Genomic DNA, 16,254 nt, shown 5'->3' on the forward strand with positions numbered 1-16,254 from the left:
ATACAGCAATTAATAAATAAATACACATAAAATATAAAAATACAAACACAGGTGAAAAAGCCCTCTGGGTAATACCTGAGAGCAAAAGCAATGATGGAGCTGGGCTCCTTCTCACAGACTGCAATGGGCACTCGTTCATGTTCATACATTAAATAGTGTTTATCTGGATCGCTGTTCAAAAACATGTAAATCAGAACAAAATTAGCAGAAAATCACATATACAACCCATTAGCACAATTACAAGTAAATCTCAGGACAATTTTAAGTTAACTAAATAATGCACAATTACATGAACATAATTAACCCAAAATGTATGCAGAACTTGAACAAAGAGTCAAGGAAAACAGATCAACAGAAAGTTTTTAAAGGCAACTGAAAATGATCAGAACTGTTTTTCAAATCAGAGGGTCCTGGAATCATCAAACAAAGTTTTCCACGTTGGCAAGACGTTGGGTCATATTTATCTCAAAAAATATTTACAATGAATAGCAGAAGTTTAAGAGATTTTGTTCTGCTTTAAGTTTGAAAGAAAAGTCTTTTGGAAATTGTGAAAATGTACTAGTCCAGCAGTAAATGACATAAAGTATTCAAGTCTGAAGCAGAGAAAACAGAGGCCTTTTACACATTTATACCACAGAACATACAGCTCAAGACATGAGCTCCTGAGAGCAAGAGTTTTCCTTACTGATCTTTCTCTACGTCCTGAGGCACTAAAGCTGCCACTTAAACATTAACTGAATAAATAAATACAGAAGTCAATTGAGAACAAAATCTGTATTAACATACATCTGTTTCACTGTTTCACTGGAGCAAGCATCATCAGCTGATAGCCAGACATGTCAACCAATGGAAGAAAAACTCACATTCAGCCTGTTTCCCCCCACTGTGAGAGGACCTGGTACACACAAGATCACACAAAAACTTCAATGGGCCATTGCAATTCATCACCACTGTTAGAAACGCACCATGTCCCAGTTAAGCACCAGGTCACTAATACCCTCATATACAACCAGCAATATGTTTTTATGATCATGAGATCAATTATTGTTGTTATTCAATCACTAAGTCATGTTCGACTCTTTGCGACCCCATGAACTGCAGCATTCCAGGTTCCCCTGTCCTTTACTATCTCCTGGCATTTGCTCAAACTCAAGTCCATTGAGTTAGTGATGCTATCCAACCATGTCATCCTTTGTCATCCCCTTCCCCTTCTGCTCTCAATGGAGCAGTGTATCTTTTAAAATGTGTGTGTGTGTGTATATATATATATATATATATAAGCAACTCTTTATTAATCTACTTATCTACTGTTAATATATAAAGACTACATGTTCCACAAAGTACATTATACAAAAAGACATCGCTTTTATGGTAATGGAGGCTAATTTTGGATTGAGAAATACATATATAAAGTCAAATAAACATATTTAAATATGGAGAGTATATCCATAGAGAAATCTTTAAAATGAAGTGAAAATAAAACCACCCAACAGCCACTGACTTATATAATACTTACAAAGGAAATGGAATAGGGTTATAGCTATTTCCTGGAAGCAAATTTGCAAAGATGGCTTTCATGGTTGATTTTTCCTTCACCTGGCTGTCTGTAGATCCCAGCAAATGTCCATCAAATACATCTAGAATAAAAAATATTCTACTTATATATTAATATTCAGGAAGAGTAAAAGTATAAAGTGTCAACTATATTTCTTTTCCTTTTTGGAACACAGACACAGGCACACCATAATTAACAATTATAGTGTAAAATTTTTGATCTAGGAATAATGACTATCTAACAGGAAGCAACCGTGAAACACACACAGCTCTGACGCCAAGGGGCTCTTTTTTTTTACATTTCAACATGTCTGAAGTTGAGATCATCCTGCAATCAACAGCCTCTTACCCTCAAGGGGCCAGGCAGCAGCTGTGGTGAAATTACTGGCCAACCATGCATGAATTCAGTCCCAGCTGTTCCTGTTGCCACTTCAACTCAGTTATGAGCACTGTGGCTATTATATCTGAGCTTAATTGCAATTTAAAAGTTACGTTTAAAGTTCACACTGTAATTAAGTAATTGTGCTTAAACAGAGAGCAAGGCAAGAGAGGGAAAAGGCTTACATCTATTATTGGCAAAACAAATGTTTGTCGTTGGAGAAATGGTTGAAATTTTCTCTTTCTTTCTTATAAGGAAACAATCATGTGCTTTATGAGACTTAAGAAAATATTAACATCCCCAGAAAGCAGATAAAGCTGAATAGCATTTTGTTACTGAGACAAGTCACATGTCAAGCAGTGCAACTGAAGAAGGGATACGGTAAAAAGCTACATCTAAAAGAGCACTTTCAACAGTACAAATTTTAAATCCCAAGGGATAAGAAAGCATTGTACCCCAGCACTCAGAGCGTTCGTCCCTACTGGACGAAGTACAGAAATAGTGACTTGACCTGTACCTTCAGAACTGCTGGCAGTATCGAGTTCGGGGGGCCCTCCCATGGCCTGCTCAGGCACGCCTTCAGGAGAAGTAGGCAGCTGGAGATGGGGGGAACTGGTGGAGCTCTGACTGGACAGGGTGGCCAAGAAGCGGTCCTCTAAAGAAAAACACCATGCAAATGAGTCACTTTAAAACATTATGTCCATTTCTACCTAATAACAATGCTTTCAAAATGCCAAAACCTTTTTCTACTTCATAAACCAAAGAATTTTAGCTTCTTAAATAAAGTTACATAGGTCATTTCACAAATGAATTTCAGAAATTTTAGAAATGGATACAAAAATCCAGACAGGTTATATGACTTGACCACAATCAGATCTCAGTGACAGCAGGATGACTGGCAACCAAGTCTAGTACCACTCCAGTATTCTTTGCACCAGACCATACCTGGTATGGTCTTCCTGGGCTTCCCTAGTAGCTCAGCTGGTAAAGAATCTGCCTGCAATGCAGGAGACCCGTTTGATTCCGGGGTTGGGAAGATTCGCTGGAGAAGGGATAGGCTACGCACTCTAGTATTCTTGGGCTTCCTTGATGGCTCAGCTGGTAAAGAATCTGCCTGCAATGCAGGAGACCTGGGTTCAATCCCTGGGTTGGGAAGATCCCCTGGAGAAGGGAACAGCTACCTACTCCAGTCTTCTGGCCTGCAGAATTCCATGAAGTTTTTATTTTAGTGCATGGGGTCACAGAGAATCAGACACGACTGAGCGACTTCAACTTCACAATACCTACTTAAATATTTTGCTCATTCAATTTAATAAGGAATGAAATTATGACACTACCGAGGGGAAAAAAAATCATGTTTATTCTCAAGGGGGAATTCACTTAATTATAATTTTTAAAATGCCAAGAATTCCAAGTTGAGTTGCTATTCTACCAAGATAGTCTAAGTAAATTTCCCTTCTAATTCCCTAGAGTGGCACCAAGTTATTCAATGAAATATTGAGGAAAAACAGGCTTAAGTCTAGAAAATTTTAGCAATATAAAAATATCAACTAAGCTTTGTCCGATTTTTTTTTTCCACGAAACCAAGGACTTAACTGTAACACAATTAAGAGAGAAATTCAGTTTTCTTTTATCTTTCTGTTCTTCTCCTAAAAAGCAGCCTTCTCTATTGATCATCTGGCTTCCCTGGTAGCTTAGCTGGTAAAGAATCTGCCTGCAATGCAGGATACCCCAGTTCGATTCCTGGGTTAGGAAGATCCACTGGAGAAGGAATAGGCTACCCACTCCAGTGTTCTTGGGCTTCCCTGGTAGCTTAGCTGGTAAAGAACCCGCCTGCAATGAGGGAGATCTGGGTTCGATTCCTGGGTTGGGCAAGCCCTGGAGAATGGAAAGGCTACCCACTCCAATATTCTGGCCTAGAGAATTCCACGGACTGTATAGTCCATGGGGTTGCAAAGAGTCGAACGCTACTGAGCAACTTTCACTCACTTCACTATTGATCATTTATTTCTCTATCCTAACTTACGCAATGTATTTTGTAATAATCTTAAACTGAGACTGCTTACAAATGCTTTACAGCAAGGAAAAAAAAAGTCTCTGACCAACTGCATCGGAAAAAATTCTCAAAATTTAGTGTTTAAAACAACTTCTAGACTAAGACACATCTTTAAATTCAATGACAGGTGATCACCAGACTCAAGGACCAACCTTTTTCTCCATTTGGAAGTCCTGGAGAAGCATTCCGTGGAGATGCATCCACTGCACTTATCTGTAGAGAAGGAAATATTCTGTTCTTAAGGAAATGTTAAAATCACACTAAAAAAATTTTTAACAAAGTGAATCTTACGCTTTCAACCTCAAGAATTATTAATATTGATTCATTTAAAAATAATAAAAAACCCATTACATATTACTATAAACAACACATTTTAATTAAAAACAGATTTTTTTTAATTGGTAAAAGAGTGGCACTGTTTTATGCTTTTACAAATATTTCAATGTCTAGAAGACATTAAAGTCTTCTTTTAATAGAAGACAGTTAAATTCCTCTCTGACTTCTGCATTTAATCTGTTGAGCTGTATTATTACAACTGAACTTATAAAGATAATCTAGCCTCACAGAGTTATGCAGTTGAAAACAGGAAATCTCTCAGAGCCCTTGAAAGGGTCTAGGACCTCCACGGTCCTTGAACTACATTTTGAGAATACTGTTCTAAACAGTAGCTCACAGACCCATTAAAATATCCAGGAACTACTTATGATTATCCATTAAGCCCAGCAACCTTTTACTATCCATTGGACTTTCTCAAGTCCCATAATCCATTGATAAAATATATATTTAAATGACTGTCAGCCCTGTGTACAATGTCATTAAAAGTCACTTCTTATACTGCTACTTACAATGTCCTTTGATTTGCTCACCCTAGCAGAGGCCACCCTGCTCATCCTATATGAAATAACTCATCATCACCAACTCCCTTGGCATTATTCTCCATTTCTCGTTAATTTTTTCCTCACAGCTTTGTTTCCACTTGTTTTTTAAATGTTTATTGGTTCACCTGTTTATTGTCAGTCTCACAAACAAACGTTCCATAGGAACGGTAACTATGGCCTCCAGCCACAAATGTGAACTTTCGTGTTCATGTTTGTGAACCCTGAGAGCCTTGCACTCAGAACAGTGTCTAAAAGCACTCAATAAGTATTTATCAAATGAACAAATATAAACACAAAGGCAGTGCTACAGATTTTCAAATCAACTTTCAATCTTTCAAAAAGAAAATCATCTATTAACTGATTTTATATTTTCAATTTCATGTCTTACAGCACTAGCTTTGCAGTTTCATCAGTAGGCAAACAGAAAGGCTTCTAGCAGTGTGTGAGAGCCATTAACGGTCCCAGACTACTTGAAATACTAATAAATCATCTTCATAATTCTTACTCTCACCCAAACTTTAAGGAAAAGTGATTCCTACACAGTTATTTATGAGACAAAAAGTAGAATTCAGTGACACAGTGTTCCTAAACAACACAAAGATCTAAGGCACTTGTACCCAGCATTCCATGAAAATACTCTGCTATAAGCACTATACACTTGTACAAAAAGAAACATTCTCTCAAAAGCCCTCATGGTATCAAAATATTAAGTCCTTAAAATATACTGACATTAATTCATCTGTTCGTGGTTAGCACAGTGGCAGAATTTCATGAGATACATACCTTCAATCAAACATGAATCCAGATACTGCTGTGAATGGATTCTACCACGTATGTAAGATCACAAATCAGTCAGCCTTAAACTAGGGAAATTAAGCAGGTGGGCCTGACCTAATCATGTGTCCTTTAAATCTGTGTCCAGAGGTTAGACACAGAAGAACTCAAGAGATTTGAAGCATGAGAAGGATTCAATCCACTGCTGTAGGCTTTGAGGATGAAATGGGCCACATGCAAGGAATCAGGCAGCCTCGAAGAGTTGAGATTTACCTCTAGTCAAATGCCAGCAATGAAAGGGGGACATCAGTCCTATCACCACTAGAATTGAACTCTGCCAACAACCTAGATGAGGCTGGCAAAAGATCCTGAGCCTCAGATAATCACCCTGGCCAAACCTTCATCTCAGCGTGAGACCGAGCAAAGAACCCAGCCATATACTCTGCCAGAGTCCTGACACACTGTGAGATAAGAGATTTATGTTTTAGGTCACTAACTTTGGGGTAAGGTGTTATACAGCAAGAGAAAACTAATACAATTAGGAAGGGTTAATTAAATCACCACATAGAACTAACCTGGTGCGGCCTCTTAAGAAAAACCTCTCACTTAAGCACAAAGAACACCCAAAGCTCATAGTAAAATAGGACTCTGTTATACATCCAGTATATGCACACCTTCTCCTTTACAGCACCTACTGCCTCTGTGATGCTATCCTCAATGATGCCAGTAGACAGCAGCTTTTGATAAGTATTTCAAATAAATGAATTATAATGTATTTTATTTCAGGCAAAGATAAAAAAAATTAATCCAGGTCACACCAAGAAACCTGACTGCTTCAAAATTAAAAACGCTAATATTGTCAATAAAGTATGTATTAAACTACCACTTCTAAGTGTTATAAGAAAAATTCATTCTATTTATCACAATGAAGGCCCCAAGACAAACAACATTACCTTGCTTTCTTCACCTTGTCTCAGTCGTCCAGGACTTGGAGGAACTGAAGGCCGCTTCCTACCCTTTTCTTGCTGGAAAAGGTCTTGCAGCCTACAATTAAAGAAAAAAAGGAAACGTGAAAAGAAGAACATGGTTTTCTTTCTAATATCCTGAATAATGAATACACATATTCTCCGTATAGCTTTGAAACCACAAAAATTTATTTTCCTATTTCAAATGCAATAGATTTTACAGCTGTACATAACTAAGTTTTATTTAAAATCAACTAATCAGTTGTTATTGATATGATTATAGTTAGAAAAGAAGAGCGAGTTATAATGAGACACCAACAGACCCAAGGCCCAAAGCCCAGCTCTGAAAATCAACAGCTGTGTAACTTGGGCAAATCCCTTAGTCTTGTAGAGCCATAGTTTCCTCTGTAAAATGAAGCAGTATATACACATGTGGGACTCACTATCAAATAAAAGAGTGCATGTCCATCTGGTGCCTTACTTAGTGCCTAGCATCATCCAAGTGCTCAATAAATAAATGCTATACTAATCCAAGTGAACTTTTCAATATGCATTAAAAGGAAATATTTCCCCAAATAAATATTTAAATACAGGTATAAAATACACAAAATAATCAGTTGAAACTCATGGCCTAACACCCAATAATTACTCCATGGTTTACTACTACAGATAAATTAGATTTAGTTAGCACACATACTATATTAGAAACAGCAACAAAGACTATTCTCATCTCTTTTTGTATCTTTGCAAACTGCACTTTAAAGGATGAAAGAAGTGGAAGGTGGTAGGAGCGATAAAAATAAAACCTCCAACAACTTGAGAATAAAAGCCAACATCCACAACTAACAAGGATATTTAAATCAAAAACATCATGGCAGAGCACATTTTGCAATAATATGAAAGAAACACCTGACTGCAGAGTCACACCTGTTATTCCAAGCTTGCAGCACCTCACAGAGGCTTTGTTTCTTGGCGATGAGTGACTCGAAGACTGACTGCAGTTGCTGGGGGGTCTCCATGGAGGAAGACAGGAGTCGCGCCTGCATCTTCTCAGTCCAGCTCTTGAACTCACTTTCTTCCATCTAGGGGAACAAAAACCACTCCAGCAATCTAAGACGCACCCCAGAAGGAACTGCTAACAAGTTCACAACTAACTGCTGGGTTTCTGTCAGAAAAGTGAATTACCTCCTTTTGTGCAAAGATATCTTCCATTTTTTCCTCTCTTGATTTGCTAAATGTATCAGTTTTCAAAGACGCGAGTCTTTCATCCACAGCAAGATATACCTGTGAAACTCTTAACAAACATTAAACACTTTAGAAAAATTAGAATCAAATTGTCTAATCTCACACAAGTAGAAAAAAGATGGGCAAAACCACTACAATGTTGTGAAATAATTGGCCTCCAATTAAAATAAATAAATTTTTTTAAAAAGTAGAAAAACGATATATACAGAACTTTACTAATATCTTATCTAACTAAGAATCACATATAATTTTGCAGAACAAAAAAGACCTGAAAGGATGTACATCAAAATTTAACAGTTGTTATGCTTGGGAGGGTCTGACTTCTTTTTTAATACTTTGGTGTATTGTCTACATTTTCCCATTTTTACATCAGACATATAAAAAATACAATTAGGAAAATAGGTTATTTCTGTTTTCAAAGAAAGCTGAATGAACAAACAAGACATTTAAAGTAGTTTAGATTTCAGGCAGTACTAAACAAAAACAGATGATCAGAGAAAATGAAACTTACTTTTGAAAAAAGTCCTTCAGATCCTGAAGAAGGGACACTTTTAATGGGACTTGACGTTTAATGAATATTTTAGGAAGTGGAACACACACTTCAAGGAGCCGAATAGGCGAATAACTAAGAGGAGAAAATACAAGTAATAGTAGAAAAGTGAAAAATATTTTAATATTTTGAGTAGAAGTGTATCATGACAGCCAACTACGTCTTATGGGCATAAGAGATCATAAAGTTTCTATAAAATGGCATTTTCAAACAATCAAAAATACTGAAGACCACTTTCAATCATTACCAATATCCTTCCCAGTTTTAAAAACATTTTGTTCTGTGTTGTTTTTCCCCTGCATTGTGCTATCATCAATTATCCCCTGAGGCCACCCTCATGTGCTTTAAAAACAAATGACTGGGGTAGAAACCTCCATGAAGAGAGAGGAACTCCTTCCTACAATTAGCTTGGACACAGGTATTCACTACCTTCTCAGCTCCCAAGGATTCTTCATGAGTTTCCTTTCCACCTGAAGTTCATGTTGTCTAGTAAACATTATATCCGACCTAGGCCCTAGGTTCATGGGTAATAGCTCTTGCTTAAAAAAGGAAATAGGTTCAATTAAAAATATTTTCTGAGGACCTATTATGTGTCAGATGCTGTTTCAGGTGCAGAGCAAGGGCCAAAATTCCTGTTCTCATGATTCAGGAACAAGACTTGGGCAATAAATAAAAACAAATACTTAAAACGTACCTTATGCCAGAGAGTAGGTGCTACAGGGCAAAATAAAGAGCGAAAAAGCAGCAAGGACTGCTAGGGGTGAAAGGGAGTCAGGGCAGGTGAAATCTGAACAAAGAGCTGAAAAAAGTAAGGAAAAATAAGCAAATGTCTAGAAGCAGGCAGCACAGAGATGGAAGAGCAATGAGAGGCTCCCAGGAAGGAGGTTACCTGGCATAACTGAGGCCCAGCCTGGAGGCCAGCGAGGCTGAAACATGGCGATCAAGGGGAGAGGAGTAGGGGTGAGAAGCCTGAGTATGAGGAGCTTAGAGGCCCATAAATGGACTCTGGCTTTCACTCGGGGGTCAAACAGACACCGCTGGAGGCTCCAGAGCACAGGAGTGGCCTAAGCTGATTTTCATACAATAGGACCACTCTGACTGCTGTGCTGCACGGGAGGCTAAAGGGAAGCTGGTTGAGGCTACTGCAATAATCTAGGGAAGGACAACAGAGATTCAGTTCAGAAGGGGAGTGCTGGAGGTGCTGAGATATGTTCAGATTCTGGATATATATGGCTATGCTGGGTCTTTGCTGTTGTGAGTGGGCTTCTCACTGCAGTAGGTTCTTTGTTGCCGAGCATAGGCTCTAGGGGGTAAGCCCAGCAGTTGTGGCCCACGGGCTTAGCTGCTCCACAGCATGAGATCTTCCGGGACCAGAAATCAAACTCATGTCCCCTGTGTTGGCAGGCAGATTCTTAACCCCTGGACCACCAGGGAAGTCCCTAGATTCTGGATATATTCTCAAGGCTTTCTCAGTCATTTAAAACCATTCTTTAAACTAGTGATTTCAGCTCTATCCAGTTCTATCCAATTATCCTTATGCTAAGTAATGTCTTAGCAAAAATTCTGACAGGCTCTCAGATGCAAAAGTAATGGTTAAGAGTCACACCTACAATAGCAAATCTACCAGTTTATATCATGACTCCATCACTTGCTAGCTCTATTTGTAGCTATAAGGTCTCTAAGTGAGGGTAATAGTAACACATTTCTTAAAGGATTAAATAAATAATAGCACTGAAAGCTCTTCACAGAGTATGGCCCTGCATTTGCACGGCTGATGGGTGGGGAACAACACACACCAGAAGTGAGTTTGATCTAGTAACAGTGGAAATGCTTCAGAGCCTTCCAGGGAGCATGTGTCTGTGACAAGGTTACAAGACTTCTTACCTGAAAGATGCCACCATCTGGTTATAGGAGAAATACTGGTGATAATCATGGTGGATGGAGTGACCACATGGCTCAGCATTGGCTCTGCGGGTGTACTGGTGCCCATAAAACCTAAGTTCCAGGTATTTTGCAAATGACATGGACCAAGACTCATTGGAAAGAGCGACAACTGGTGTTACCTGAAATTCAGCATAAATTGTTTGTTATCTAATCACATACTGAGAACCTCTTTTAAAAAAAATGTGTTTTCTTCTTTAGTACAAGCCTAGTATATTCTGACTGCAGAAAACTAGAAAAACAAAAAAATATTTAGAGATAGGTAGGGTGAGGGATGGCTATGGAAACTGTCTCATCAGTAATCCTACCACCACCATCAATATGCTAATACGTTTGCTTTCTTTCCATACATGAAAACATATATCCTTAGCCAGGATGTTTATAAATAAAAACTCTTTCTTATAGTTTCATAACCTTGATTATTAGTAATATACCATATTTTCCCACATTGAATATTCTTATGCAGCTTGATTTTTAATGGCTGCAGAATATCCTATTATATGGACATGTTTAACCAATCCCTATTGGTGGGCATTTAAAACATTTCAAGCTTTTCATTATTTTGATGAACTTTTCAATGTGGGTATATAAAACACACTTATAAGTATCCATAATGATTTCCTTGCAATAAATTAATAAAAGTGGAAATTGGTAGGTCAAAGAAGGGCATGAACATTTATCTGGTCTTTGATACTTTCTGCCATACTGCATAAACCAGTAGACCTATTTGGAGACACAACTGCCACCAGTATCTGAGAGTACCCATTTCCCTACTTTCCTACTGATCTCAGGAATTATATATCTTTGAAATGTGACTTCTTTAAAAAATTAATAAAAACATACTTCACTTATTTTATCTTTTATTATTACTAATGAATAACATGTATTTGCACATGTCTACTGGCCATTTGTATTAAATTGCTTTTTCATGCCCTTTTCCCATTATTTCTATTATGGCTTACAGAAGTTTAATAGTAAATATATTAATATTGGGTCATATATGTTGTAACTTTTTTTGACACATAAAATTTTTCACTTCTGTGTAACAAAAACTGTTTACCTTTTTCTTTCTAGCATAACCCCAAAGGCTGAAGTTTTGTTTTGCAATCATGTGTATATACCAAACATACAAGATATAAAGATCAAATTTAAGTTACTTAATTCACTAGACAATCTACAAAAGTTCACACCTTCTACAACAAAATATTGCCAGCTGCCTAACAATGACTAAAGGCCTAGAAGAACAAGCATATAAAGACCAATTATTGCAAGATATGATTTTACGGATGTATGTTTCTCCTAAAGACTAACTACCTTTGACTTTGGCCTCCTCAACCACTAATACTGAAATAGGTTGCACTATTATTTGGTCTGTAATTCCTGTATGTGATTCTAAACACACTCCAAAATAAGCCAATTAATATAACAATGAAGTTAAATCTGGCACATACACATTGCAAACAATCTGAATAAAAAGTATGTATTAAAAGCAAAATACTAGCACCAAATATTTCCTCCAGAGATAGAAAAGCACAGAGAGGAAATAAAATATACAGTTTTGTCCCCAAGAATGAATATGAGAAATAGTAGAGATCAATTAAACATGTCCTCATCTGCATCTCTTAAGACAGAAATGTTGACCTAGACTAACTTACACAAGCATTCTAGCATACCGTAATTATTGTGTTATAAGACTGTTTCCTCCCCGAGAAGACAGGAGCCAACACCTTGTTCTTTCTTCATTCCTAAGGCCTAGCACAGTACCTGGTACCTACATGGTGCTAAATGAGTGTTTACTGATGAATAAACAAGAACTGTCAAGATAAAGTCTCCATATATTATACTGGACATGGTACCTACATTTTCTATAATAACTGATAAATCCTAAAATGGAACCTTCAGGAAATGAACATTAAAGAGAACATACAGCAGGTAAAATAAATAAGGGCCCAAAGACAAATATCAAATCCAAAATAACAGAGGCGACCCTCCCCCACAAAGAAAGAACTACAGAAAGAAATGATACTACACGAAATAGTACAGCAACAGAGTACACTTACCTGCTTGCAGATTCTGCACCAGGAGTAGGTGAGAATTGTATGCTGATATCCAGGTACTGGAGAATCCAGCTCCTTTAGGATTATCTGCACACAGCCTTGGCCATGGACAAAGCGTCGAATGTGGTGCACCATGGGGGTATCACAGAACATGCTAGGGCACTGATAGGAAGGCCTTTGACAAAAAGAAAGTCCTCACATTAACCATGAAACCGAGGAGCCATGTATAGTGAATGCTGGCTAATCAGGACTGCAGACGATAAAGTGCAGCATCCTCTCCAGAGTAAGGAGGATGGTGGATGATCTGATCAGGGTACCACTTGTCCTGCTATGAGTCTGCAGAGCTGAACACCCCGCCTTCAACCACATCACAGTGATACGTTCCACTTGTTAAGCACCTTCCATTTGCCAAGCATTTCTAAAACATCATCTCATTTTACTTATTAAAACTCTTGATGCTTGTGGAGTTTGTTAATATCTATAAAGGGGGCTGGTAAAGATTAAGCCAGATGACACTAGTGCTAAAGAAACTGCCTACCAATGCAGGAGACACAGAGATGCGGATTAGATCCCTCGGTTGGAAAGATCCCTTAGAGAAGGAAACAGCAACCCCCTCCAGTATTCTTGCCTGAAAAATTCCACAGACAGAGGAGTCTGGGGGGTTACAGTCCATGGAGTCGCAAAGAGTTGGACACAACTGAGCATGCACACACAAAGATTAAGTTACTTGCTCTCTGTCATGTAAGTGGCAAGCAAAGGCACTAAGATTTAAACTGAGGCCCTTACTTTCTCTTGTCTCTCATCTGAATCACTAAAAACAGACATCCTAGAAAAAAAAAATCTGCAGGACTGCAGGGCAATTAGATGGGCATAGATCTGAAAAATGAACTGGAGACGACTTCCTGGGTTGAATATAAAACAGATTACTTCTCTGTACAGTAAGCCCTGACATTAGGCATGAACAGGAAGGTCAAACAACAATACTCCAACTCATGTTTATGTTTAGGTTGAAACTTTGTGCATCAAAAAAAGCATAAATAGAACATAAGGAGAAAATTGGTTCTTACCGGAAACAGTATCTCTCTAAAAATATTCCTAATGTAAGATCATTTTTTCCATAAAATTCCATTGTTACAATCCTAAAAGAAAAGATCATTTCTTAGAAACATATCATGAGAATTACAACCCAGCAGACATTTTCATCAGACCCCAAACTGATATCTGTTAGATGTACTTATAATACGGTATTATTATTACCAACAAAACAGGTAATATTCTTTTGTTGTTACGGAACAGGTTTTACCTTATTTGATATAATAGGTTTGGACTACCATATTACAGCATCGTATCCATTCCCAGTCCATTAGTATCTTATGAAACTATTTAACCAGGATACATAAACAATAACAGTAAATGGGTAAGTCTGATTTGAATGAGGAAGAAGTACAAGCTCCCTCTACCAAGCTTTAAACTCCACCAGTACAAAATGGGACTCCTGTCTCTGCTCTCCAGTCTACACCACTACTAAGCAAGAAGAGCAGCAGCTCATATTCTTCCAGGAGAGCCAGTTCCCAAATTCACATCCAACTTTATACCTAAATAAGAGAGTTCAGCTACACATACCCTTTTGAAACTGACATCTTATTCAAACCTAGACCTAAATTTCCATGGGCTCAACCAGACCCAAGTCAGCCTGCTGGAGCAACAGCAATGTAGGAGACTCCCTGATCTCACTGGTAGAAATGAATGTTTCTGGTGTCCAAAATTAAAATATGGAAGACATTTTGCTGTGGCAAGTACTCCAACAACAAGCAGTTATGTTCTATAGTACTTAAGATCAGAGGTAAACTGTATAATAACTAGGCTTTGTGACTATCATTGGAAGCAAATTATAACATTATAAAATGTGTTTCTATCAATCTACTTGGAATTAAGTTTTAGAATAAAACTTAAGGCAAAAAATTGACTTTTATAAAAACAATGCCCAAAGAAAACCTTCCTGATTTGTGCATGCTATCAAAGTGCTTAAAACCAGCTTTTATGTATCAACTTTCACTTTTTTATAATTACTAACTCTTCTTGTATCCCTCTTCACTCTTAACATACTTTTATTTACTTCTACTCATGAAGAAATCCAAATTTCATAATTTAATTTACAAGTTCAGAAGTTCCATCAATTCACATATGACCAGCAGCTTGCTCTGTACCTACACAGCCTAATGGCTGAATTTTTTTCACAGTTGCTGGAATTCTGTTCTTAAGTACAACATGCAAAGGAGGGAAGGAGTCCTACCAAGGACTGACACAGGCACTGGGCGCATTGCTGGACTGGGCAGAAGAGCTGCTGAAGAGCACACACAGCCTCTGGTGGTTGACAGGGTTCAGACAGTCCACCTGGAAGGGAAGGAACATCCGAGTGAGCACTCCAACTCCAATGCCCGCCTCCAACATCCAACATACTCCACTCGGTTTGTAAAGCCTCTATCAGCACTACAGGGGTTCCAGTGAAGACTGAAAACTACAGGGAACTAAATATAAGGAAGAAGAGCAGTTAATTTTTAAGTTAAAACAATCCAAAAGGTTTAAAAATGCAAGCATGTCTCAACTTGTTTTCTTACTCTTTATTTTTACAAAACTACATTAAATTATTTTGGGAGTAGTTATTTAAATATGAAACAGTCTGAATTAATAGCTGGATATAATCTCAACCTGAGACACCCAGAAATCTAAATTCTAAGGTATTTATTTGTATTTTATACCTGCTTTTGATCATTACAAAGGTAACATCTGTCTCTGTAAAAATTTAAACAGCTCAGAGGAAGATGCACACGTCCTTGAAGTACATAAAGCCTTTCCTCCTCCCAAACTCCCAAACTGATAAAAATTTGACTGTGTGGTTAAAAATCATGTATTTGCGCTAGCTGATACACATATACACATGGAAACACCCACAGAAGTATACACAGGTGATTCTGTTTTTTTATAAAAATGGGATGATGCTACATATATTAAAACACAATCTGCTTTTTAACACAAGAAAATATGTCATGGGTTCTCTCTGGGTCATTCAATGAGATCCAACTCATCCTTTTAACAGCAAACAGAAATAACCACTTCAGTAAATATCCTTGTACGTACATTACAATAAAATGTAAGCATCCTTACACAAAATGCTTACTTATCTGTGCTTTGTAGATAATGTACAAGGAATGAGTTATAAAAGATGGAACTCATGAATCAAAAATATATATATGTGCTCATGTAAATTTAAAAGGCCCCCAAATCACTTTTAATAAGTTTACATAAATGTATAAAACATATATTTATATAAAGTTTATTGTAAGCATTTTCCCATACTTCATTAACCATGGTTCTTATCACATTCCTTTTTTCCAATTTCATGTATTAAAAACAATATACTATCATTATTTAATCCTTCCTAGACTCGTCTATGGGGTCGCACAGAGTCGGACATGACTGAAGCAACTTAGCAGCAGCAGCAGACTTGTGAAAGTGAACATCTATTTGTTTTATTAAACAACTGCATTTTCTCCTCAAAAGATGGATTTGTTCATGAGTTTTATCACCTATAATTTCCTATAATAAGGAAAAAAAAACACACGCATTTCCTATAATAAGCTTCTAACTCTACTCTCCAGCTGGCCACTATTAAAAGGATCAAAGACATCACATTACACCCAAGTCATCATGTCAGAAATCCTAAGCAGCTCCACACTGCCCCCTACCTCACAGTTCTGAGTTTGCTGTGAGCTTAGCCTGAAACCTTCAAATCTAGTTTCATCACATTACACTCCTATTTCATACATTTTAAAGTAACACATAAGACAAAAGAGA

The 16,254-nt window shown here is 37.5% G+C and overlaps 1 protein-coding gene across 7 annotated transcripts in view; it reads right to left on the bottom strand.

The window, feature by feature from the left end:
• The window catches only part of PIKFYVE (phosphoinositide kinase, FYVE-type zinc finger containing), an 80,640-nt gene that overhangs the window by 15,990 nt on the left and 48,396 nt on the right, over window positions 1-16,254 (bottom strand). For all 7 annotated transcript variants that reach the window (XM_013971403.2, XM_013971383.2, XM_018060169.1 and 4 more), the window contains 12 exons: window positions 14,693-14,793; window positions 13,467-13,538; window positions 12,403-12,574; window positions 10,286-10,464; window positions 8,363-8,476; window positions 7,792-7,900; window positions 7,534-7,688; window positions 6,595-6,685; window positions 4,142-4,202; window positions 2,451-2,588; window positions 1,517-1,637; window positions 76-171 (listed from right to left, as the gene is read on the bottom strand). In XM_013971403.2, the coding sequence (XP_013826857.2) occupies window positions 76-171; window positions 1,517-1,637; window positions 2,451-2,588; window positions 4,142-4,202; window positions 6,595-6,685; window positions 7,534-7,688; window positions 7,792-7,900; window positions 8,363-8,476; window positions 10,286-10,464; window positions 12,403-12,574; window positions 13,467-13,538; window positions 14,693-14,793 (1,409 nt within the window). The remainder of the gene's footprint in view (window positions 1-75; window positions 172-1,516; window positions 1,638-2,450; window positions 2,589-4,141; window positions 4,203-6,594; window positions 6,686-7,533; window positions 7,689-7,791; window positions 7,901-8,362; window positions 8,477-10,285; window positions 10,465-12,402; window positions 12,575-13,466; window positions 13,539-14,692; window positions 14,794-16,254) is intronic.

This window comes from Capra hircus, chromosome 2 (genome assembly GCF_001704415.2).
Source record: "Capra hircus breed San Clemente chromosome 2, ASM170441v1, whole genome shotgun sequence".
In the NCBI taxonomy this organism is placed as follows: Eukaryota; Metazoa; Chordata; class Mammalia; order Artiodactyla; family Bovidae; genus Capra; species Capra hircus.